We start from the raw sequence: 27,695 nt of genomic DNA, 5'->3' as shown, positions 1-27,695 counted from the left end.
ATTCCTGCTTCTACCGAACACCAAAAAGTTTTTCAGCGGTGGATTATCACACCTCAGTAATGCTGGTGATATTTGGTTTCACTGAAAAGTGGAACGCCGTTCGGACTCGGCTACAAAAAGGAGGTCGCTTATCATTGAACTTAACATGGAATCGGGCAGCACTCAGTAATAAGAGAGAAGTTCACCACTGTGGTATTACAATGGTATCAAAATATAGCACGAACCACCCCATTTGTAATGTCATACGACTGCAATGGAAGCTATTTTTCAAAAATTCAATGTCCATTGCTAGATCGAATAATAATTTAAATGGGAGTTATACCAATTCTATATGGGTTGCTGTGTCTCATTTCCAGATAATATAGTTCACTTGCCATTAGCCAAATTGGCATGCAAAAATCTATTGAAATGCACCATTTCCAATTTAAATCTATAACAATAATAGTGCGGATTTTGCAATTTTTTTTACTTACCATTCTCAGATATTATGTTTAGTACTCATTGGGGATATATTTAGTTTGAAAATAACAACTATAATCGCCTTAAATATAAAAATTTTATTTATTTATTTTTTTTTCCTGTGATAACAACACTTACAAACTATAAAAAAGAGTATAACAAATAAATAATAACAGATAAAATAATAACAATGGCTAAAAATAGAAAAATAATATTTGGTCTGCATATTTTACTGGAATTTAAACAAATTTCACACAAAAATTAATGTTATAGCTGCGGAAAAACCAAAAGGAAACACTGACGACCAGTATGGGTAACCAGGGTAATGTGAACATATATCAGTCATACGTGTATATCTACCTGTTTTTGTGGGTGTGTGTGTTTACACACAAAAAAAGAAGGATATCCCTCTGTAATGAATGGATAAAAACCATTTAAACCAAAAATCAACAGTTTAAGCTGTATACTTGAGTCCTGAAGTTCAGAGCTCCACAAATTGTAGCCATTATAAATTGCAACAGACAAAAACTTTTTTAAACACGAACAACTAAATCCCTTGATAAGAGAACCAAATTAAATTGCATTTCATGCTGCAAGAACAGTGTCACGGTTTAATATGGGAATAAAAATGGTTTGACCAATTGGGAGCTATGAAGGTAAAATTCGGTGGCTGTTACTTTCACAAAAAAAAAATCAGTTAGCAGGTTTGAGGTAATTAACCCATTGGGAGCTATGAAGGTAAAATTCGGTGGATGTTACTTTCACAAAAAATTCAGTGTTAGGAGTATTTTCAATTTATCTATGCGGAAAACATGTTTGGTGATATTAGTGTAATGGAATGGGTTAGTGTTTCTCCGGCAAAAAAGGTAAATCAAATGTTGAAAAAAAAAATTGTAAAATTTTTGATACCAAAGAGATCATCACTATTCTTTTAAAAATTCTGTACTACTCAGTATATTTGAATGAGGTCACCAGCTAAAGTAAGGAATGATATCAAATTCCAAAATTCGTACTAAAATGAGACAAAACGTACTAAAGCCGAAATTTTGCCAAATATTTCATACAATTTCCAAGATTTTTTTTTTTAGATTTTTATGACCGTTCACCCACATGGTGTGATTTGATATGAAACCTTCACCCACATGTCATTTTAAATCCTGACTTTTTCAATTTAGTGAAACCAACCATTGCGTCCAATAATTCCGACACAGTATATCTTTTTCCTGTCCTGGTCCTTTGTTCAACGATGATTGCTGACAAAATGAAATCGTTTGTAACTGTATTACTATGGTAGTCAAAAGGAAGCAAGGAAACTGCAATAGCATCACACAAACACTAACACACAGAAAAAAACTGTCCATGCTGGGGAACAATAAAAAAAAAAATGGTTGGTCATACATTGTTTTTGCTATGGAACACAAAAACGATGATTGGGAGAACCAAAGGATGAAAAAGGACATTTAATGATGTCTCACTGGTGAAATGTAGTTAACAAATTTTAAATTGATACAGCAGAAAAAAATAACCTAAAAGAAAAATTAAAACTTTCCACGTTTAAACGATGGTGCTATATTCGGTTTTTGCGGTTACTTTATTAAAATAATTCCAAAATTCGCTTTGACTAGATTTCAATTTGCCTTTTAAAAAAAGAGATTTCCAATACATTTTCATTAGATTTCGAGTCTTTTGTGAATGGGCTATGCTATAATGCAGACAATTTAATTCGATTGATATGTACTTTCTTTTTCATCTAGATTTCGTCAAAATTTAATAGGAACATGTCTGCTCTAGTTTATAATTTTGATTGTTTTAGAAAACATAATTTCATCTCTAAAACCGCACCTAGTATCGGTCTTAAGCTACAAACCCCCTAATTATTCTTAGAGCCTCTGTGATTCCCTCTCCAAACCATTACTGGTATGATTATTTCCCGCAAAATTTAATACGAAGTCGCTTTCCCTTGGCCACATGTCAAAAGCATTTGTTTAATTTATGCAGCATAATTATTTACATTCCACTTTAAATTACTGTCCACACAACATACTCCAATGATGATGGTTCTCAACAACCGCAATAACAAGGCGAAATGAAATTTTCCTCTGAGGGCTAATGGAGGGAGGGGTAGGGGTTGGAGGCCAAAGAAAACACGTTACAACACTTGTGGTTGACCTCAAACTACTGATGATGATCTCCCATATTCCATGCCCTAAACCCCACGCATGACCAATGTTCTGTCCTGTAAAAGCAGCTGCCGTTACAAAACAGCTAGAAAAAAATTTAAATTTAATGTCTGTCACTTGTTTGAAGGATAAACGGCAAGAGTTACATGTCATTCTTGTAAGATTCCTTTATAGAGTGGCAGCTTCTTTTCCCACACCAATCGTAATAGATACAGGGATACTTTTTTTTACAATTACTCCTTTTGTTACCCACCCATATAGCCCGTGTCCCTTTGCAAAAAAAATAAATGGGAAGAAAAAAACGCGGAATCCTAGAGAAAGGATAAAAATTTAAATGGTAAAAACAAATAAAAATAGGGGGACGAACAGCCATTAAATGTAAATATAAAAAAACAGAGTAATTCTTTTTTTCCTTTTTGTTTATAGAGCAAGTAAGCTGGGCAGACGTATATGGAGTAGTATATCGAAATTACTTTACTAAGAGGTAGTCCTTTGGGGTAGTCCACCTTTCCGTAATAGTAGCATGTTGATGATGCATTTGCCATAGCATTGGCTATAGTCCTTATCGTGGTTGTGGCGGCGGCAGGGGACCAGCGCCTGGACATGGCATCCTCTTTGCCAACAAACGACACAGGGGTACATCACGCACAGCATCGCCAATGAATAAAGACAACAAATACCATTGTTTCATACCGGTTGATTGCACTTTGTAGTTACTGCAAAGACAGAAAGAAAGACGTAGAACGAAATCGCATAAATGTTCATGTTATGACAGAGCTTTTGTTTTTGAGAAGCAACATTATCTGCATGTGAATCTGTTGCTATTGCCACCACATTGATATAAAGCCAATGTTTTAATGCACCCACTAAAAGGCAAACATTCAGCATACAACCACTACTGACTTAAGGGAAATAAACAGTGGAGCCTTGATATAAATATAAGGAAAGATTGATATATATATATATATATATATATATATATATATATATATATATATATATATATATATATATATATATATATATATATATATATATATATATATATATATATATATATATATATATATATATATATATATATATATATATATATATATATATATATATATATATATATATATATATATATATATATATATATATATATATATATATATATATATATATATATATATATATATATATATATATATATATATATATATATATATATATATATATATATATAAAGAAGGAAACAAAATCGTATATACTCGTACAACGGAATTTTTCATTATAATAGCGAATTTTTTTGTTGCGCTATGAAATTTTTCGTACTATTAACGAAACTTTTCATTACCGTAATAAAACCATTTCATTATATCAATGAACAAATATCGTTAGACCAATTGTAATGAAATTTTCTTTGAGTGTAAGTATTTTGAAAAATAATTCTATAGAAATGAAATTTTAAAAAAATTCAAGAAAAATGAAAATTTGGAAAAAAAAATCTATAGACAAAAATTGTATCTTAAATGGCTTAGTTTATATTGTCAGTCAGAGTCTTATATGTTGTAATATGTACTGTGATAAAATCTCATTAAATGAATTGTATTTATAAATTAAACTAATAAAGAAGAATTTGAAAATGAATGAATCAAAAGACAAAATTTTCTATAGAAATAAAATTTGGACAAAATTTTCTATAGAAATAAAATTTTGACAAATTTTTCTATAGAAATAAAATTGGGACAAAATTTTCTATAGAAATAAAATTTTAACAAATTTTTCTATAGAAATAAAATTTTGACAAATTTTTCTATAGAAATAAAATTTGGACAAAATTTTCTATAGAAATAAAATTTTGACAAAATTTTCTATAGAAATAAAATTTGGACAAAATTTTCTTTAGAAATAATTTTTTTTTTAGACATCTGTTGTTGCTTTTGGGCTTTTAAGGTCAGGTATTTTTATGCGAATAGATTAGTTTATTACATTTTTTCATCCAACGTTTCGCTGGGTGATTCCAGCTTCTTCAGGGATGGCATCTTTATTGAATCTAGCAATTTTTATACCCACCACCATAGAATGGTGACGGGGTATAATAAGTTTGTCATTCCGTTTGTAACGCATCGAAATATCGATTTCCGACTATATAAAGTATATATATTCTTGATCAGGGAGAAATTCTAAGACGATATAAGCATGTCCGTCTGTCCGTCCGTCTGTCTGTCTGTCTGTCTGGCTGTCTGTTGTAATCACGCTACAGCATTCAATAATGGAGCTATCGTCCTGAAATTTGGCACAGAATCGTCTTTTGTCTGCGCGCAGGGCAAGTTCGAAGATGGGCTATATCGGGCCATATTTTGGTATAGCCCCCATATAAACCGACCTCCCGATTTGGGGTCTTTCGCTTATAGAAACCGTAGTTTTCATCCAATTTGCGCGAAATTGAAAATCTAGAGATATTTTGGGACCTTGAAGAGGTGTGCCAAAAATGGTGAGTGTCGGTCCATGTTTTGGTATAGCCCCCATATAAACCGACCTCCCGATTTGGGGTCTTTCGCTTATAGAAACCGTAGTTTTCATCCAATTTGCGCGAAATTGAAAATCTAGAGGTATTTTGGAACCTTGAAGAGGTGTGCCAAAAATGGTGAGTGTCAGTGCATGTTTTGGTATAGCCCCCATATAGACCGATCTCCCGACTTTACTTCTTGGGCTTATAGAATCCGTAGTTTTTATCCAATTTGCCTCAATTTCAAATTCTAGAGGTATTTTAGAACCATAAAGAGGTGTGCCAAAAATGGTGAGTAGCGGTCCATGTTTTGGTATAGTCCCCATATAAACCGATCTCCCGATTTTTCTTTTTGGGCTTATAGAATTCGTAGTTTTTATCCAATTTGCCTGAAATTTAGAACTAAATCCAAAATCTGATATAGTCCTCATAGGTGAAATCTTTAAATTTATCATCGGGAAGTGTCCTCAAGTCCTCAAGCCCTCCTGAAATTTCAAAGGAAACCCTAATAATTGGTTCATGGTGGTGGGTATTTAAGATTCGGCCCGGCCGAACTTACTGCTGTATATACTTGTTATAATATAACAATTATTAATTTTAATTTTAAATCATTATATCAACTGGTTAGTAAAAGGAAATACACTTACATTTAATCTTTAGTCAGGTTATTTGCTATTGCACTTTTAAAGTTTTCTTATTCGCTAACATATAACATGAGACAAACACAAAACTTTAAACATTTTAAATTTAAAATTTTTTACATTTTTAAATTTTTACAAAATTTTCTATAAAAATAAAATTTTGACAAAATTTTCTATAGAAAAAAAATGTTAACATTTTCTGTAGAAATAAAATTTCGACAAAATTTTCTATAGAAATAAAATTTTGACAAAATTTTCTATAAAAATAAAATTTTGACAAAATTTTCTATAGAAATAAAATTTTGACAAAATTTTCTATAAAAATAAAATTTTGACAAAATTTTCTATAGAAATAAAATTTTAATAAAAATTTCTATAGAAATAAAATGTTGACAAAATTTTCTATAGAAATAAAATTTCGACAAAATTTTCTATAGAAATAAAATTTTGACAAAATTTTCTATAGAAATAAAATTTCGACAAAATTTTCTATAGAAATAAAATTTTGACAAAATTTTCTATAGAAATAAAATTTTTTAAAGAAATAAAATTTTGACAAAATTTTCTATAGAAATAAAATTTTGACAAAATTTTCTATAGAAATAAAATTTTAAAAAAATTTTCTATAGAAATAAAATTTGGACACAATTTTTTATAGAAATAAAATTTTACAAAATAAAATATTTTTGTTTGGTAGTTTTTTTTTTGTAATTTTGATAGATTATTTTTGGCTCGAGTGACAACCGCACTTGTAATATCAAAAATTAATTTTAAAATTTAATAAAATAAATAAAAACACGCGTTGAAGAAGTCTTATCGAAAAATTTTAGTCTGCAGTTTAAACGATTTGTTTGGTGTAGCCTAACACACAGCTAAAACTTGGACGACTACATATTTGCATTAAACTAAATTATATTAAATTAATTTAAATCCAATTAAATTAAAAATAAATAAATGCGAACAATAAAACTAAATCGTTTTGATAACAATCTTTATTTGAATATAGTGTGTTTAATTTTCAGTTATCTATACAAAGAAAAAACTTCATTAATTTAATTTAAAAATATTATTATGTATTTTATGAAAGCCATGAACATTTTCAATAATATTATGAAATCAATATCAAATCAAAAAATCATTACAATAACTAAATTTTCATTGTATGTTATGTGAATGTTTTATTGGCTCAATATTAAAGAAAAATTTCGTTAATACAATAAAACACATTTCGTCCAAAAATACTAGACATGTCCGTACAGATTTTATAAATAATGAAATATTTCATACTATTAATGCAACTGTTTATTGTATCAATGAAAAGTTTTCGTTATATCAATGAAAACATGTCGTCGCTGAATTTTAATGAGATTTTTTTGTCTGTATGGTCTTCGTCACAAATGAACTTGTACTTTACATTATGTATGTCATTCACAGTTTCTGAAATTTATTTTCCAAATGTTCCAATGTTTTATTTATTTTATGTTTTTTTTTATTTTTAATTATTTTCCAATGTTCCACTGTTCATTGTCGTATTGTAACAAAATGGTGCATTCTTTGAAAAAAAACAACAAACAAGCAAACAGTAACAGTAGGTGATAGTAAAGAAAATAATCACAGAAACGCAGGAAGGAAAATGGGAGGATGGAAAAAGCGTAAAGCAAATATAAAAGCGGATTAAAAACAATAATATCTCATAAGTAGTAAAAGTAGAGTGAAATACTTTTGCATGGAAACAATAAAATAAATGTTGAGTCCTTAAAACAAAGACTTGTTGAAATCCTTCTTCTCGTAGATGTAATGCCAATGAGCTAGGTGGAGAAGGATACTAACATAGTGGCACTTATACACAGACAGAAAAGAGAGATTTTCATTTATTTTGGTGTAAACAAATATGTGTTTGGGACACTGTATTTTAACACTTTATATTTTTAAACTAATACATATATAATTATTGAAACATATTATATATTTATGATATATTGATGTCACTAACCTTATAATTAGAAAGAGAAAGTTAATATTTGAGGCCTTTTAAAATTTGTACTCTGGGAGAAATATAAATATATTTTTTTTATTTATTTATTTATTTTTTTTTTTAGAATGTATTTACATCCTTCCTCAAACACACATACACGCACTAAGGACCCCATCTCAAGTAAGAAATGCGAAAAAAAAATTAAAACTGCAATCGTGATATTGTTTTTAATAAATCAAGTGCAAATGAAAGTTGAGAAATTTTCATAAAAGATTATAGAAATGATGGGACATCCCAACCTAAGGGGGAAAGAAAAGTTACATAAGTAAAAGAATGAAAGAGGGGTATTTTCCCCCCTGCAGGAAGTTTGAGTTTTACATATTAAACCCATCCAAACCCATGTAAAGTTTACACTAAGATCTTTAGTTCTTTTGTTATTCATCCAAAGACAATAGGCTGCACCCTTAAATACCCCAAGAGTGGGCCTTTAATAGGTTATTACCCGCTAATGTAGGCATAATTTCTACTAAGTAATCATCATTGGAGTGTACTTTGATCTTCTTATGTGTATGACAAAGGAAATGAAAGGATACTGAACAAATGTCTGAAACTACGTCATTTTGCATTGACATTTGCATGGGGTCCAAGGTGATTGTATAAATTATGGAGGTTGAAAATGGAGAAAATGTTAAATACCATTGAGTAGGAATTTCACTAAAAAGAATAACTAAAAGATATTTATGGTTTGGTCATATAAGGAATTATAGAATGGTATCACTAGTCCAAGATTTCTTAACGTATAGGGACCTAGAGGTGCAATAAAATAATCGGTTTATTTGGCCAAGTGGTAGCAATCAAGGTGCAAAGGATACCAGCAACAAGATTCAGGGGAATATATTAGAGACTTATTATCGATTAAAGCCTTTTGGGAAGTTATAACATTTATTGTTTTGCATATCTTTTTATTTTTGCGACATTCCCAAACATTGTCCTTAATCCTCCTACTTCTCATTTTATAATTCTTCTGTTGAGATAAATGAATGTGGCAACCTTTTACATAATGTTAAGAAATTTACCCCGCCTTAATATCATTTTCTCCGTGCACCGAACCGGGAGCACGGTTGCCACAGTTGATAGAATTCTACCAAAAATGGTAGATTTTTTACAGGTAGGTAGATTGGTGTACCTCTCCAATTAAGAGGTACAATTTTCTATAAAAATAAAATTTTGACAAAGTTTTCTATAGAAATAAAATATTGACAAATTATTCTATAGAAATAAAATTTTGACAAAATTTTCTATTGCCATAAAATTTTGACAAAATTTTCTATATAATTTTGACACAAATTTTATAATTTTGACAAAAATTTCTATAGAAATAAAATTTTGACAAAATTTTCTATAGAAATAAAATTTTTACAAAATTTTCTATACAATTAAAATTTTGAAAAATTCTTCTATAAAATAAAATTTTGAAAAAATTTTCTATTGAAATAAAATTTACCAAAAATGTTCTATACAAATAAAACTTTGCAAACATTTTCGATATAAATAATATTTTTCTATAGATATAAAGTTTTTGACAACATTTTCTATAGAAATTAAATTTTGACAAAATTTTCTGTAGAAATAAAAATTTTACAGAATTATCTAAAAAATAAAATGTTGACAAAAGTTTCTATAGAAATAAAGTTTGTCAAAATTTTCTAAATAGATAAAATTTTCACTTAATTTCTTTAGAAATAAACTTTTGACAAAATTTTCTATAGAAATGAAATTTTGACAAAATTTTCTATAGAAATACAATTTTGACAAAATTTCTATAGAAATAAAATTTTGATAAAATTTTCTATAGAAATAAAATTTTTACAAAATGTTCTATAGAAATAAAGTTTTGTCAAAATTTTCTAAATAAATAAAATGTTCACTTAATTTCTACAGAAAAAAAAATTACAAAATTTTCTGTAGAAATAACATTTTGATAAAATATTGTATAGAAATAACATTTTGATAAAATATTCTATAGAAATACAATTTTGACAACATCATCTATATAAATAACATTTTAAAAAAATTTTATATAAATTCAATATAAAACATTTCTTTTAATTTGATAGATTTTTGGTACATTTTTTTTTCAAATGCTCGTAAAATATTTTTGGCACGAGTGGTAATCGTGACCGGAAGCCTTCATTGAGCAATGGTCCGCCTTTTTTCTTAGTGGAAAATATATTCATAGACAATATACTCGTATTGAGGTAAAACCCTTATGACCATTTTACACAAAAGATTGCAATGAGAATCAATTAAATTTGGAAATGTCGGCTTTTCAGTTTACTCAATATTAGAAAACCCCGACTTATTTAGAAAAGTCAATTTTTGGAAAAAAAAATTGATAAAGTTTACTTTCGGCTTTTGAGATTACCGAAATGTGGCCTTTTGAAGTCGCGACTTTCAAACGATCCAGCTCGACATTTCGTCAATGTTCTATGGTTACTTCTGGTCCTGATTTTGTTTTGACACGATTTTTAAGTTTCCGAAACCTCTACTTCGACTTTTGTTTTGATAAAAAGTGGAGTTTGTTCTATTGCAATCCTATTCCACACGTGATGTGAAAAATACAGAAATTCACCTCACCTTATGCCAATACCGAAGAGCCTAAAGGTATGCTTTGATTTTTTGTTTAGTATCATTATAACGTTACCCATGTAAATTAACCCTTCACAACCTCAAATAATTATGTTATACATTTAATACTTTCTGACACTTGTCACAATATCCTGACGAAAAACAATAGTAAATTTAATTTAAAGTTCAGTAAAAATATGCATGAGTGGGACGAGGTAAATACCCCTCCGACATTGGTTGAAGTTTCAAAAATTACATTATCAACACATTGTTAAAATGAGTTATAAACCCAAACCAAAAAGCAAACAAACACTCACACAATCCAAAGAACACTTGAACAAAAGTTTTGTATAATAGCCATATAGTAATTTTCGTCAAGAATAGAGAACAAATGTTATACTGATAAAAATGTTATACTAAAAAATAGATATAGAAATAAAATTTTGACAAAATTTTCTATAGGGATAAAATTTTGACCAAATTTTCTATAGAGATAAAATTTTGACAAAATTTTCTATAGAGATACAATTTTGACAAAATTTTCTATAGAGATACAATTTTGACAAAATTTTCTATGGACATAAAATTTTGACAAAAATTTTCTATAGAGATAAAATTTTGACAAAAATTTTCTATAGAAATAAAATGTTAATAAAATTTTCAATAGAAATCAAATTTTGACAAAATTTTCTATAGAAATGATATTTTGATAATTTTATATCTACAGAAATAAAATTTTTACAAAATTTTCTATAGAGATATGGGGAAAATTTTTTGACAAAATTTTATCTCTATATAAATAAAATTTTGCAAAATAAGAATTTTTGTTTAGTAGTTTTTTTGGTAAAATTTTCTTAAAATTATGGGGTATATTATTTTCTGCTCGAGTGGTAACCGTGGTTAGGATAATGGATAAAAAGATTTAAAACACATTCTTATATGATACCATTTCTCTAAGTGCACTAGAACAATAATGTTGATGGTGAAGCTGGTTACAATATCTACATAAAAATATTGCCTTAGTTGAAAAATTTGCTTCATTCTCGTCCAATTATTGTCCATACACCCACCTTTACGAATCTTTCCATTTTTCAAAAAGTTCTGCATTCATTATGGCACAATAGAGTTGAAAAAGTTTACATATGTCAAGTGCACACCTACGACTTGTCAAAATATTTTCCATAGAAGAGATTTGAATTTCGCAAGGGGTATGATATTAAATTTACTTATCAAGTTTGTTGTGTAAGTTCATAAATGAAAAATATGAATTGTGAAAAAAATTAAAATAACATTTGCTAAAGTTTCCATTCCTTATTGTGTGTTTGCATATGACAAATAATCACAAAAGTGTGAAAATGAAATGACCCAGGTCAGTCGAAGTTGAAAATCTGTTTTAGGACATGTCCATTCATAAGGAAACAATGGTCAAATTAAATCATACCCAAATATATATATATGAACAAATTTTGTAATCAAAGTTTTTAATTATTTTTTTGTTAAAATAAATTAACAATTAAATTGCTATTCCCTTGATAGAGGAAATTTTATAACCCCAAGAAATATTAATAAAAAATATTTATGTGACTCAAAACAAGCCTTATATATTGTCGGCATAAAATATGTCGAATGACTTGCAATCAGCCTTATTTTAGATCTAGGGAATAAGATTCTAATAAATGTGTAAATATCAACAATTTTTTTCATTGAGGGTTTAATTAAATTGCTATACCCAACTAATGCATGTTTACTGATTTCTAAGAAAATATCACACGATATGTTATATACAAAATGTCTTTATTTTGTTTTTTCATATTTGCCCTCGTCAATTTCCTATAGAACATCTCAACTCACCAAGCCTTGGGTAAGGTCAGTGTCTTATAGTTCGCACATCACCACATCGCAAAAAAAAATCATAAAAAAATCTCCAACAAAAAGTTTGCAACAATAACTTTTTTTATTGATTTTTTTGTTATTTTGCTTTAATTTATGTATATTGTCGTTTGGAAATATAAAATTATGAAATACATAAAAATAAAGTAAAATTTTATTTCGAATTTCTTTGTTGGAATTAAATACTACGAAGCGTTTTTCACTACGAAGTTGGACAAATGGATAAAGTTTTAGTTTCGATTTGTTGCGTATATTAACAATAAACGTTAATCAGATATAGGGGGCGATAACAGTCAGACACGAGTGAAGGCAATAACAAAGGTTGCCATATATATTGAAAAAAAAAAAAAAAAAAAAAAAAAACTGACATAAGTACAAAGTTCTCAAATATATGTACAAAGACCTCAAAAAGCTCACAAAAGCATATTTCTATAGAAACTTTTGCCAGAAATGTATTTTTATACAAAATTCTGTCAAAATTTTATTTCTGTAGAAAATTTTATCAACATTTTATTTTTATACAAAATTTTGTCAAAATTTTATTTCTATAGAAAATTTTGTAAAAATTCTATTTCTATAGAAAATTTTATCAAAATTTATTTCTATAGAAAATTTTATCAAAATTTTATTTCTATAGAAAATTTTGCCAAAATTTTATTTCTATAGAAAATTTTGCCAAAATTTTATTTCTATAGAAAATTTTGTCAAAATTTTATTTCTATAGAAAATTTTGTCAAAATTTTATTTCTATAGAAATTTTGTCAAAAGTTTATTTCTATAGAAAATTTTGTAAAAATTTTATTTCTATAGAAAATTTTGTAAAAATTTTATTTCTATAGAAAATTTTGTCAAAATTTTATTTCTATAGAAAATTTTGTCAAAATTTTATTTCTATAGAAAATTTTGTCAAAACTTTATTTCTATAGAAAATTTTGTCAAAATTTTATTTTTATAGAAAATTTTGTCAAAATTAGAGATTTCATTAAAGAGTTCCAAGAAATCAGGGATTTCATTAAAGAGTTCGAATGTCTTAAGTATATGCCATCCGACACGAGACAGGGAATTTGAATCATTTTTTAACTAAACCTAACCTAAACTGCATGATCCATTGTCTTCTCGGGAGCCACCGTGGTGCAATGGTTAGCATGCCCAAACACCACCAAAAAGTTTTTCAGCGGTGGATTATCCCACCTCAGTAATGCTGGTGACATTTCTGAGGGTTTCAAAGCTTCTCTAAGTAGTTCCACTACAATGTGGAACACCGTTCGGACTCGGCTATAAAAAGGAGGTCCCTTGTCATTGAGCTTAACATGGAATCGGGCAGCACTCAGTGATAAGAGAGTAGTTCACCAATGTGGGCTGCCACCTAACCTAACCATTGTCTTCTTGAGGATTTATTTTATGCAATTCGAAGTGATTATTTAAAGAAAAATTGTATGGCAACTCTATCTGAATCTTCTTGCTTCTATTAAGTGAGGGCCCACGTCAGTATCCACTTATACAATAACAGAGTCACGGTCTGGAGTAAAATTGTCAACAGTGAAAAATCTTCAAGTACATTTGACAACACTGGAATTTTTAGCAAGTTATTTCGAATGCTACTCATTAAGGAAATTTATAGGAATTCAGCAGAAAGGGAGTGAAGGAAAACAACTTGCACATAGTATAGCATATTTTGCCCTCCTACTCATTTCTCCTTTTGCAAATTGCAAAACCGACAACTCATCTTCAAGGATTTCCAAGAAATGCCAGGATAAAGTTTTGCTTCATGTTTATCTTGGGTGAATTTAGTTTTACTTCGTGCAAGTGGGAAGAAAAAAAGAGACATTAAATTATGCACAAATGAGTTGGCATTTTTCAAATAAAAATTGATTGGAAAACATTTGGATCTCCTGGTAACGTAGAAGTAATTGTGCAGCGATGGAACCACCAAACGAATCCACTCAACCAGCCAAGTAACAAATGCATGCATTTGACAATGACATCTTAACAAAAGTACAAAACTAAAAGTAATCAATGCTGAGATGGTGATGGCGATGGCTAGGATGACAATGACATCAATATAGCAACAGCCAAAGCCATTTGGATAGAGCCAAAGCCAACGATATACAAGCTCATTACCCATGTAAACGCTGCATCATCACCATCATGAGGAATGGCAATAGCTATCAGCAGCAATATAACCAACCATCAAGGGACAAGGAGAAGCATTCGTGCACAATGCCACTTTCGATGCTTCAAATTCAATGATCCATAAACCTTTGAAGCCATTGATGTTTTGGAGCCAGCAATAGAGATAGTTGGAGTGTGTTTGTGTTTTTTCTGTTTACCTAAACAAAAGGGTTTAATGACCTACCTGAATACTTCTGTCCAATTTGGATGAGTTTGACTGACACGGCCAGGACGTGAGGCATGCAGGCGACATGGTTCCTCCAAAATGCAGGCCCGTTGACCAAATTCTCTTAAAATTTCCTTTTGAGCATAATCAGCATCATAAGCCAAATGAGCAGTTTCACGTTTACTCCTCGAGCGATAGGTATCTGCAAAAACAATAAAAACATAAAATGAAACAAATATAATAAAAATCTTTGATTAGTTTAATTAACGCAATTTTGTTGTAATGTTAAACTATTTTTTAAAATAATACATCACAATTTAGGGGACCTTAATTTAAATCAGAGGTTCCCAAATTGTAGGCAAGCATACTCAATTTTTTTATGGAAGTTTTGGTAGCACGCCAACAAACAAAAAGCGTCGCCAAAACAGCGGTGAAAATGTTTTTTTGATCCACAAGTGGTGCAAAATTGGAGCAGACGCTTGGAACATAACATGGGCTTGTCATAGGGATGTCCAACATTTCAGCATCCGTTGCATTGAATTTGCATATCTTCTTAAGGAGTGATCCGAAATCAGTGTTTTGGATGTGAATTAAAAAACTTTTTTCAAAATTTGCCAAATATTTTTTTTTATAATTTCTTATGATTTTAAAGTATTCTAGCATTTATTTTCGACAAAATTTAAATAGTTTATACCATTTTATAAATTCCTACTCTGTTCTTAAATTATTTGAAACGACAAAAGTCAATATTACCCTTTAAAAAAATTAAAAAAGTAAGTTATAAAATATTGAATTAAAAGGACTTCCTGTTTTCTATAGAAATAAAGTTTTGACAAAATTTTCCATAGAAATAAAATCTTGACAAATTGAATTAAATTAATTATACATTAAAATTAATTAACAATTTTTTCTTTCCCATTTTTCAGGTAAATCCCATAAAGCTTTTGAAATTTACAAGGTAATATATTTAAAAAAAATTTTCGCAAACCAAATAACCTTCTCCTTATAAAAAAAAAATCGTTTGAAGAAGATGCTAATCTCTATAGATTTCCTATTAGTTAAAATAAAGAACATCTTTGGGAGGACATTTTTGGAAGTGCTTTTAAAGTTGTGCCTTTAGAACAACTTCCAATTTTGTTTTTGCTGGGACTTTGTGGATACAGATTGAGGACAGTGTTGCTATCATAGTGAAACGGTGTTGCATTAAAATCAGCTGATCACACCTGATTGCCAAATATTTCAGTCAAATCTCAGACACATACCATAAACATATGGCTGTCCCGCATTAAAAATTTCTAGAAAAAGAAGGGAAGTTTTCATTCAGTATTCGATGCAGCTCTCCAAACTTTAACGAACTAAAAGATAACGCAGATACGATTTATCCAGAAAAATCGCAAAACTGTACAACCCTGTCATCAGCTGTTTCAAAATGACGCATCATTGGCATCAGCTGTTTAAATACGAGGATCATAGACCAAGAAAATATGAAGACATAGTTTGATAATTCACCATGGTTTTGTTTAGTTGCAGTGCGCAGTCATTCCACTCCATTGCGCAGTCAAGTGACTCAATTTCTTTTTGGAAAACGAGAATTACCGTACAAATCAGTCAATTTGCATTACAAAAAAGTTGTGGATGTTTGGAATTTTACATGTTTTTTTCCAATATTTGGTATTTCATCAAGAGAACAAAGGAAAGAAAACAAAAATCAAATCAAATTAAAAAGTCACTCATTTGCAGACGAAAAAGAGCCTTCTACGGTGTACAGACAAACTACAGCACTGTGAATCAGAGAATGAAGCCGCCGAGTCGCGCCGCCGATTTTAGCCGTCGCCGACCCGTTTTTAGCAGTCGACGCCGCCGCCGAATATGTCGACTCATCTCGACTCAAATTTGGCCGCCAATTAATCTAAAATATTGATTTATATCAGAAAAATTTAATAATATTTGTTATAGTTTTTGCCAAAATTTTTAACTTTCCACTTTCAGTCAATTAGTATCAAGTTGCTATAATAGTTTTACAAAAATTTTGCTCAAAAAATTTGAATGAAATGTAAATTTGATTGTAAGATTGGTTGTACAACTAATCTCATTACAATTCGGAAAACTTCAAATTGATTTTATAATAGATAATTTTGCGCCGTCGAACAGACAATTTTTTATCGGCTTAGCCGTCAAGCCGCCGCCGCCGGAGGCAAAAATTTAGTGTTAGCCGCCGCCAACAAAAATGGGTCGGCTTCATTCTCTGCTGTGAATTCACTTTCGTTGTCTATACCTTCCTTGGTCTATGACGAGGATGGAAAATAAGCGAAATTCTAAATTTTTAATACATACATTGTTCAAATAACACACACACATTCTAGTGCGATTATTTATGACACTTTATTGCTTTTGATTTCATCTTATTTGGACAAATCAATAACAATAAATAGCTATTGTGAATGAAAGAAATGACACTTTAAGAAAATTCAATCTGGCAACACAGGTGATATCTGCACACCAGTGCAATGATGTTCTGGATATCTCATACAAACAGAACCTACTATTATATCCTATCTTACATCTTATCCTATCCTATCTTATCTTATATCCTATCTGGAAGTTCTTCTCAAGGCACATCTTTAAAAGAACTTCCAAAAGATGTTCTTTATTTTAACTGCACAGCATGTTTATTTGAGTCAATTTTTATACCCTCCATCATAGGATGGGGGTATATTAACTTTGTCATTCCGTTTGTAACACATCGAAATATTGCTCTAAGACCCCATAAAGTATATATATTCTGGGTCGTGGTGAAATTCTGAGTCGATCTAAGCATGTCCGTCCGTCCGTCCGTCCGTCCGTGCGTCCGTCCGTCCGTCCGTCCGTCCGTCTGTTGAAATCACGCTAACTTCCGAACGAAACAAGCTATCGACTTGAAACTTGGCACAAGTAGTTGTTATCGATGTAGGTCGGATGGTATTGAAAATGGGCCATATCGGTCCACTTTTACGTATAGCCCCCATATAAAGGGACCCTCAGATTTGGCTTGTGGAGCCTCTAACAGAAGCATATTTCATCTGATCCGGCTGAAATTTGGTATATGGTGTTGGTATATGGTCTCTAACAACCATGCAAAAATTGGTTCACATCGGTCCATAATTATATATAGCCCCCATATAAACCGATCTCCAGATTTGGCTTGCGGACCCTAAAAGAGAAGCACATTTCATCCGATCCGGCTGAAATTTGGTACATGGTGTTGGTATATGGTCTCTAACAACCATGCAAAAATTGGTTCACATCGGTCCATAATTATATATAGCCCCCATATAAACCGATCCCCAGATTTGGCTTGCGGAGCCTCAAAGAGAAGAAAATTTCATCCGATCGGGCTGAAATTTGGTACATGGTGTTGGTATATGGTCTCTAACAACCATGAAAAAATTGGTCCATATCGGTCCTTAATTATATATAGCCCCCATATAAACCGATCCCCAGATTTGTCTTGTGGAGCCTCTAAGAGAAGCATATTTCATCCGATCCGGCTGAAATTTGGTACATGGTATTGGTATATGGTCTCTAACAACCGTGCAAAAATTGGTCCACATCGGTCCAAATTATATATGGCGCCCATATAAACCGATCCCCAGATTTGGCTTGGGAAGTCTCCAAGAGAAGCAAATTTCATCCAATCCGGTTGTAATTTGGAACATGGTGTTAGTATGTGATCTTTAACAACCATGCCAGAATTGGTCCATATCGGTCCATAATTATATATAGGCCCCATATAAAACATTCTCCAGTTTTGATTCCGGAGCCTCTTGGAGGAGCAAAATTCATCCGATCCGGTTCAAATTAGGAACGTGGTGTTAGTATATGGTCGCTAACAACCATACAAAAATTGGTCCAATCACACAAAAATTGGTCCATATCGGTTCATAATCATGGTTGCCACTAGAGCCAAAAATAATCTACCGAAATTTTAGTTATATAGAAAATGTTGTCAAAATTTTATTTCTATAGAAAATTTTGTCAAAATTTTATTTCTAGAGAAAATTTTGTTAAAATTTTATTCGGTTCATAATAAAATTTTCATCATTGTCAAAATTTTATTTCTATAGAAAATTTTGTCAAAATTTTATTTCTATAGAAAATATTGTTCAAATTTTATTCGGTTCATAATCATGGTTGCCACTCGAGCCAAAAATAATCTACGAAGATTTTATTTCTGTAGAAATTTTTATCAAAATTTTCTTTCTATAGAAAATTTTGTCAAAATTTTTATTTCTGTAGAAAATTTTGTGAAAATTTTATTTCTATAGAAAATTTTGTTAAAATTTTATTTCTGTAGAAAATTTTGTCAAAATGTTATGTCTACTTTGTCAAAATGAATTATATACGTATTGGATCGATCTTTTTTGATTTAATATATACCACGTATGGACTTACATACAATTTAGAAGATGGTGTTAGGAGGTTTTAAGATACCTTGCCATCGGCAAGCGTTACCGCAACTTAAGTGATTCGATTGTGGATGGCAGTGTTTAGATGAAGTTTCTACGCAATCCATGATGGAGGGTACATAAGCTTCGGCCTGGCCGAACTTACGGCCGTATATACTTGTTTATAACTGGCTTTTTTCATATTTTTAATGACAAATTTAAAATTTTTTGTTTCAAATATGTTAGGTTAAAAATAGATTGAGAATTAATAAAATGGTACAAAATTTAAATTTAGCCGAAAAAAAATGTTAAATCCTTTCTAGAAAAATTGCAAATTTTTTAAAATATTTGATGACAAACGCTCCAGACAAGCGTTATAATACATTAAAAATCATAACAACAATTTAAAAATTATTTATTTGTCAAGATATCACAAAATTTCTTAATTCACATCCAAAACACTGAATTCGCTGCACACACAGAAAAAAATATCACCAAAATATTTCCAATTAAAAAGTTAATTGAAGTTGAAAAAAATTTCAATTAATAAATTAATTGATACAATGAACTTTTTAATCAAGATAGAAATATTAAGTCAATTAAGTCGATGATTGAAAATTTAAAAATTTTTAATTAAAACATTAATTGATACAATTAACTTTTTAATCAAATTCGGAAGACTAAGTCAGTTAAAGAAAGTGATGAATATTTTTTAATTTTTAATTAAAAATGTATTTCAAACAATCAATTGTTAATCCAAATAAAAACCAATTCAGAAAATAATTGAAAATAGTTACATTTCTTAATTAAAAAATTAATTGAGTTTGGCTATCAACATCAATTAAATTTTTAATTGAATCAATTAAAAAATTAATTGAAATTTGCTAATGAAATCAATTAATATTTTAATCAAGAATTTTTTCTATGACCAATTAAAACTGTGATTGATACTATCATTTTCGTGATTGAAGACATTTCAATTAAAAAATTAATTGGAGCAATTAATTTCGTGATTGAATCAGAAAAAAAATTTTTTGTGTGCACCTTAAGAAGTGATGCAAATTCAGTGCACGCTGAAAAAAAGCATGCCCGGTTCCAAAGATTTTTCTTTACTTTAAAAATTTTGGTATTGATTCCGAGCCAAAGAAGCGGAGAATACAAGACACAATTTAAATTTGGGTTTTCTGTACTTGCTTCTAGGAAGCAAATTTTAATTTTTCTTTTTTTTCAGCTTTTTTTCTTCATATGCTTTCAAAGTCCTTTAAAAACGGGTTAACGACAATTTTATTTTCCAAATTCAGATTCGACTTCCAGTAGAAATTATGCTATGATGCAAGTAAAAACGTCTTTAAAATAAAGTGTTGAAAAACATGTCCTATATTTGAACGATATTTTGCTTTGTAATCAAGATGCAAAAGACAATAAATTTAAAGACAATTTTATTAAATTTAAAGAATTTTTCTGAATTATTAAAGGCAAATTGGCCTTAGTCCAAATATTTTTTCTTTCATGTTATGATACGCATTTTTAAGTCAAATCACTTAAATATAAGGATAATACGACTTCATTGAAAAGTTTATCGACTTTTGGGCAAGGAAAAAAACTTTATATTACAGAAATGCGTCTTCTATGCTAAGCAAAAATTGCATTCGTATTTTAAAGACATGAAATCTTTGACCTCAGGACAATATTTTTTTCAGTGCAGCGGCTGTTGAGGTGGTGGACCTCCGTCGTATGACAAGCCCATGTTAAATTCATCGCTTCTGTGTCAATTTGGCACCACTTCCGGATCCAAAAAGAACATTTTCTCTACTGTTTAGGCGACGCTTTTTTTTTGCTGGGAACCTTATTAATCCCAGAAGATCGGGGACTTCAGTTTTATAGCCCAGTCAGAACGACTACTATGGAGAAAGAATGAAATATTCTGTAATGACGGTGACAGTCGATAGCAGACAGTGACACTTTGTTTATCGTATATATTGCTACGCAATTTTGGTTTGACTTGAAGTTTTCACATCTACGATAGTAAAATTTATAGTAGTGAATGATTTCATTATTAATGGAATTTGTTCAAAAGTTCATTAAAGCATTGAAAATTATCTTTACTGATTGAAAATATATGAAAATTTATTACATTAAAGAAACATTTCATAATATTTAAGCAATGGGTAATAAAATTAAATGGACCAACGGAAATATTCTTTTCAAGGATTTTTGCCTCATCTAAGAAAAATCTCTTTACTTTAAAACATGAACTGAAATGTAGACGATACTCTCAAGTAACATTTGCTAGTAGAACACAAAACTTTCTTATGAAGATCTAACCTCGCCTTTAGGGAATCACTGAACTAAATGCTGCAAATGTTTTACAGTCTCTGCGAAAACATCCATATGACAAACATTCCTGCTCCCCCTTCTCTTGTCACCACTGCAGGCCATTAAACTCCCATGTTACCATTTTATACAATGGTATTTCCCCAATAACGTTTACGGTTGTTTTTTTTTCTTGTCATTTAGCCTTGACCCAATTTTCTACCCCGACAGGTTTATTGTCTGACTTTTTCTCTAAGGCAAGACTGTAAGTCACAATGGGGAAGAGCGTTTTTGTTTTTTTGTGCTAGCTTCTTCAATCGAAATATTTCACTCATGCAATGACAGTAATAGGCATACTAAATATCAGTACCTCTATGCATATGGGTTTTTAGTCATGTCTGGAGTACTGCGAACGTGCTTCCAGCCCAGTTTAGAGACTTTTTGGTGACATGTGTATAAGAGCTTTACAGATCTCCTTGAGTTAACCCAGTTAATATCTTGTGGTAAGCGTGCAAAGAGGGTTAATTAAATTTGTGGATGAAATTGCAAAGGAAATGTCAACTTGGTGTATATGGGTTAACAAGTCGAATGTCAAGGGTTAACAAGAGCAAGAAAACAATATTCATATTGAGGGGATTTTTTCGATTTATCAAAATATTAAAGTTTTGTTCCTTCTAGAGCGAAGCACAATGGTAGTAAAAAACAAGTAAGGAAAGTCTAAAGTCGGCCGGGGCCGACTATATTATACCCTGCACCACTTTGTAGATCAAAATTTTCGATACCATATCACATCCGTCAAATATGTTGGGGGCTATATATAAAGGTTTGTTCCAAATACATACATTTAAATATCACTCGATCTGGACAGAATTTGATAGACTTCTACAAAATCTATAGACTCAAAATTTAAGTAGGCTAATGCACTAGGGTGGAACACAATTTTAGTAAAAAAATAAGGGAAACGTTTAAATCTGAAGCAATTTTAAGGAAACTTCGAAAAAGTTTATTTATGATTTATCGCTCGATATATATGTATTAGAAGTTTAGGAAAATTAGAGTCATTTTTACAACTTTTCGACTAAGCAGTGGCGATTTTACAAGGAAAGTGTTGGTATTTTGAACATTTTTGTCAAAATCAGAAAAACATATATATGGGAGCTATATCTAAATCTGAACCGATTTCAACCAAATTTGGCACGCATTGCAACAATGCTTATTCTACACCCTGTACAAAATTTCAACTAAATCGGAGTTAAAAATTGGCCTCTTTGGTCATATGAGTGTAAATCGGGCGAAAGATATATATGGGAGCTATATCTAAATCTGAACCGATTTCAACCAAATTTGACACGCATAGCAATAATGCTAATTCTACTCCCTGTGCAAAATTTCAACTAAATCGGAGTTAAAAATAGGCCTCTGTGGTCATATGAGTGTAAATCGGGCGAAAGCTATATATGGGAGATATATCTAAATCTGAACCGATTTCAACCAAATTTGGCACGCATAGCTACAATGCTAATTCTACTCCCCTGCAAAATTTCAACTAAATCGGAGCAAAAAATTGGCCTCTGTGGTCATATGAGTGTAAATCGGCCGAAAGCTATATATTGGAACTATATCTAAATCTGAACCGATTTCAACCAAATTTGGCACGCATAGCTACAATGCTAATTCTACTCCCTGTGCAAAATTTCAACCAAATTGGGGTAAAACTCTGGCTTCTGGAACCGTATTAGTCCATATCGGGCGATAGATATAAAGGGTGATTCTTTTGAGGTTAGGATTTTCATGCATTAGTATTTGACAGATCACGTGGGATTTCAGACATGGTGTCAAAGAGAAAGATGCTCAGTATGCTTTGACATTTCATCATGAATAGACTTACTAACGAGCAACGCTTGCAAATCATTGAATTTTATTACCAAAATCAGTCGCAGAAAATCCGCTTTTTTATCGACAAATTTTGTTCAGCGATGAGGCTCATTTCTGGTTGAATGGCTACGTAAATAAGCAAAATTGCCGCATTTGGAGTGAAGAGCAACCAGAAGCCGTTCAAGAACTGCCCATGCATCCCGAAAAATGCACTGTTTGGTGTGGTTTGTACGCTGGTGGAATCATTGGACCGTATTTTTTCAAAGATGCTGTTGGACGCAACGTTACGGTGAATGGCGATCGCTATCGTTCGATGCTAACAAACTTTTTGTTGCCAAAAATGGAAGAACTGAACTTGGTTGACATGTGGTTTCAACAAGATGGCGCTACATGCCACACAGCTCGCGATTCTATGGCCATTTTGAGGGAAAACTTCGGAGAACAATTCATCTCAAGAAATGGACCGGTAAGTTGGCCACCAAGATCATGCGATTTGACGCCTTTAGACTATTTTTTGTGGGGCTACGTCAAGTCTAAAGTCTACAGAAATAAGCCAGCAACTATTCCAGCTTTGGAAGACAACATTTCCGAAGAAATTCGGGCTATTCCGGCCGAAATGCTCGAAAAAGTTGCCCAAAATTGGACTTTCCGAATGGACCACCTAAGACGCAGCCGCGGTCAACATTTAAATGAAATTATCTTCAAAAAGTAAATGTCATGGACCAATCTAACGTTTCAAATAAAGAACCGATGAGATTTTGCAAATTTTATGCGTTTTTTTTAAAAAAAAAGTTATCAAGCTCTTAACAAATCACCCTTTATATGGGAGCTATATCTAAATCTGAACCGATTTCAATAAAATTTGGCACACATGACTATAGTACTAATTGTTCTTGTGCAAAATTTTAGGCAAATTAGGGTAAAACTCTGGCTTCTGGGGCCATATAAGTCCATATCGGGCGAAATATATATATATGGGAGCTATATCTAAATCTGAACCGATTTCTTCCAAAATCAATAGGGATCTATTCTGAGCCAAAACACATTTTTGTGCTAAATTTGAAGTCGATTGGACTAAATCTGCGACCTAGACTTTGATTACAAAAATGTGTTCACGGACAGACGGACATTGCTATATCGACTCAGGAGCCTACCCTGAGCATTTTTGCCAAAGACACCATGTGTCTATCTCGTTTCCTTCTGGGTGTTGCAAACATATGCACTAACTTATAATACCCTGTTCCACAGTGTGGCGCAGGGTATAATAATTTACTTTTTAATCAGGATAGAGACATTAAGTTAATTAAGTCAATGGGCTATAATGGGGGCTATATATAATTATGGACCGATGTGGACCAATTTTTGCACAGAGTTTAGAGGACATATACTTACACCATGTACCAAATTTAAGCCGGATCGGATGAAATTTGCTTCTCTTAGAGACTCCGCAAGCCAAATCTGGGGATCGGTTTATATGGGGGCTATATATAATTATGGACCGATGTGGAACAATTTTTGCACAGTTGTTAGAGACCATATACTAGCACTATGTACCAAATTTCAGCTGGATCGGATAAAATTTGCTTCTCTTAGAGGCTACGCAAGCCAAATCTGAGCGTCGGTTTATATGGGGGCTATATATTAATGGACCGATTTGGACCAATTTTTGCGTGGTTGTGAAAGACCATATACTAACACCAGGTACCAAATTTCAACCCGATCGGATGAATTTTGCTCCTCCAAGAGGCTACGCAAACCAAATCTGATCGCCGGTTTATATGGGGGCTATACGGTTTATATGGGGGCTATACGTGGAGGGTATAAAAATAATTGAAATTTGCTAATGAAATCAATTAATTTTTAAAAATAAGTATTTTTATGCCCAATTAAAACTGTGATTGATACTGTCATATTTGTCATTGGAGACATTTCAATTAAAAAATTAATTGGATCAATTAATTTCGTAATTGAATCAAAAAAAAAATGTTTGAATCAGAAAAAAAATTTGTATGCGCCTGAAATTATTCGACGAGTGAAGGCTCGATCTCACATGTCCAAATGCAGTGAAACCAAGGTGGACACTCACAGTCGTCTCTAGTTTGTCCACATTTGAGAGGTGTCCAGGTATGAGAGGTTAATTTTAATTAACACATAACAAACATTCCCAGACAACTGTCCATGTTTGGGAGGTGTTCGGTTTTCAGAGTGTCCGAGTTTGAGAGGTTTCACTGTATATGAAAATGTCCTGTGAAAGTTATGGGTTAATTCTGATGAGAGCTTGTATCGGATGATATTTTGAGAATCCGTCACCTGGTTTTGTGTTTTGAGATCTTCATGTCATTGTAACTCGCAAACAAGTTTAACAGATATTGCCTATTTTTCCAAATTTAAAATTATTATATTTCTACAGCAGAGCCTACCATTACATTTTTTCAAAAAACTTGCCAAAACTTTATTGGGGGGTTTTTGTGGGGAATTTTAAAATAAATAGAGGATTTTTGGGTATGAAAGCGTCATATTTTGGGGACAAGAAACCCGAAAATACAGGCAACATTGGTGGGGACAAAAAAATACTTTGTACCGAAACAAAAATTTAAGAAAAAACGTGAAGGAATATGATCACCTCAAAAGCATGACGTTAGTTTTGGACCGACAATATCGGCCGACATAAATCAGTATTCAAGGCAAAAAATATGATAGTCGCATGAACTGCAAAAGAATTTAAAACTTTTTACGAGCTAAATTGTTTGGGTTGAAACTTATATTACACATTTCACATTTTGTTGTTGTTTAAATTGTTCTATTATCACCATATCAATCGATTTACCAGTATTTCCTTCCCATAACAAAAACGAGGGAGGAATTCTTTTTTTTTTAATTTTTGATTTTTTTTTTAATTACAGTAATCCCTCGATTTACGTCGTCTCGGTTTACGTTGTTTCGATTTACGTCGTCGAATTTTTTGTTCCATCAAACTTCGGTTTACGTAGCAATTCGATTTACGTCGTCGATTTTTTTGCCCACTTTATCTGAAACGCCTAAAATAAGTATCAACGATGATGACATCGAAACATTTTTTTTCTGAAATTCTTACCGAAATTACTGAATTACCTTTATTTTTGAAGTTTTTTATTATGTACACGCACATACATACATAAATGGACTTAGGAGTAAGTATGAGTTATTGTTAATTCGGTTTACGTCGTTTCGACTAACGTCGTCAAATTCGGGAACCAATCACGACGTAAATCGAGGGATTACTGTACAGCATAACTTGTATCAAAAGGAAATATACAATCAATTTTCCCCATCTGGTTTATAGCCACTCATTATCTATAATTAAATCTGTAAATCACTTCAATATTGCTGTTTTGAAATTTTTCTCAACTTGTTTGACATAAGTGTGTTGTCACCTAGCATCAATAATTGATATGTTCAATAATCGAAAACTAATATTTGCATATTTTTTTTTGCATAAATCTTGTTTTTCTCGATTTCAATTTTTCCTTCAATGGCTAGATTTCATTCATTCACACTTACTTGGATTTAATGAATAGGCCAACTTTTTGGCAAATTGCGATAGACGCACTGACATAACAATCACCGGAAATCCGATTAACTGCACTGGAATTTCAAATAAAGGCTCAGAGTTTTGAGCCACTCCATTCTCTACAAACTCCACCAATAAAACAAATAAAACATAGAGTGTGGGTATAAGGGTGAGATTTAAAACAAATTTCAATTTCATATTTGCGATATTTTGTTTTTGCTTTGATTTGTCGAAAAATAATCCCGTTCGCGTTCGCGACAAACGATAATGCAGATCTTGTTTCTTTCGCTCAAGGGACCACCGTTTTAGAGCTCGGTATACAAGCAACTGATTACAAGATTCGCTTAAAAATACCAACAAACTTGGCCTATTAGTTTTGCATCCAAGATTGGGCGAAAAAGAAAAACACATACACAGCCATACACAAGACCATGTGAGCCAAAAATGTGAACCAGCAAAGTAACTTCAAGCCAGTTAGCCCGTCCGTCCGTCAGTCATCCAATGAAGTGAACATGAGAGGATGACAAAAGCAACAGCTGCAGAAGCACTGCTAGTGCATGTATGAGTTTTGTTGGCCAAAATCACCAGCTTACGATTGCCTAAGACGACAACTTTTCAAGCCCAAAATCATAGGCAAATATTATGGAGCTCACCTTTGTGGCTAAGCTCATGATCGTAATGATCATCACAGCTAATAATCGCCAAAACAAAAATCAATTCAAAAACCCCCACTAAATCTACCAAAATAATGTTGGCCAATATTATTTACATTTCTTGGGTTGACCAAGTTTGTGTTTGCAATCACGTCGTTGGTTTCCCACTTTTTGTCTCTGCTAATGGAACGTCCATGCAAGCAGATATCGCAAATACAGGAAAACATGACAAAGCCAGAGCGAATTTGATCTCAAAGCGAGGAAGATAGAGC

At 31.4% G+C, this 27,695-nt stretch overlaps 1 protein-coding gene across 1 annotated transcript; it reads right to left on the bottom strand.

The window, feature by feature from the left end:
• Positions 1 to 583: 583 nt before the first annotated feature.
• Positions 584 to 27,080, bottom strand: LOC142232798 (uncharacterized). The gene is made up of 3 exons (XM_075303474.1): positions 26,761 to 27,080; positions 14,627 to 14,810; positions 584 to 3,355 (listed from the first exon to the last, which is right to left on the bottom strand). Exons 1-3 carry the CDS (start codon positions 26,966 to 26,968, stop codon positions 3,202 to 3,204), a joined length of 546 nt encoding a protein of 181 aa, XP_075159589.1. The 5' UTR covers positions 26,969 to 27,080; the 3' UTR covers positions 584 to 3,201.
• Between the last annotated feature and the right edge of the window lie 615 nt (positions 27,081 to 27,695).

Source organism: Haematobia irritans, chromosome 4 (genome assembly GCF_050003625.1).
Source record: "Haematobia irritans isolate KBUSLIRL chromosome 4, ASM5000362v1, whole genome shotgun sequence".
Classification (NCBI taxonomy): Eukaryota; Metazoa; Arthropoda; class Insecta; order Diptera; family Muscidae; genus Haematobia; species Haematobia irritans.
This window is presented reverse-complemented; position numbering and strand designations above follow the sequence as displayed.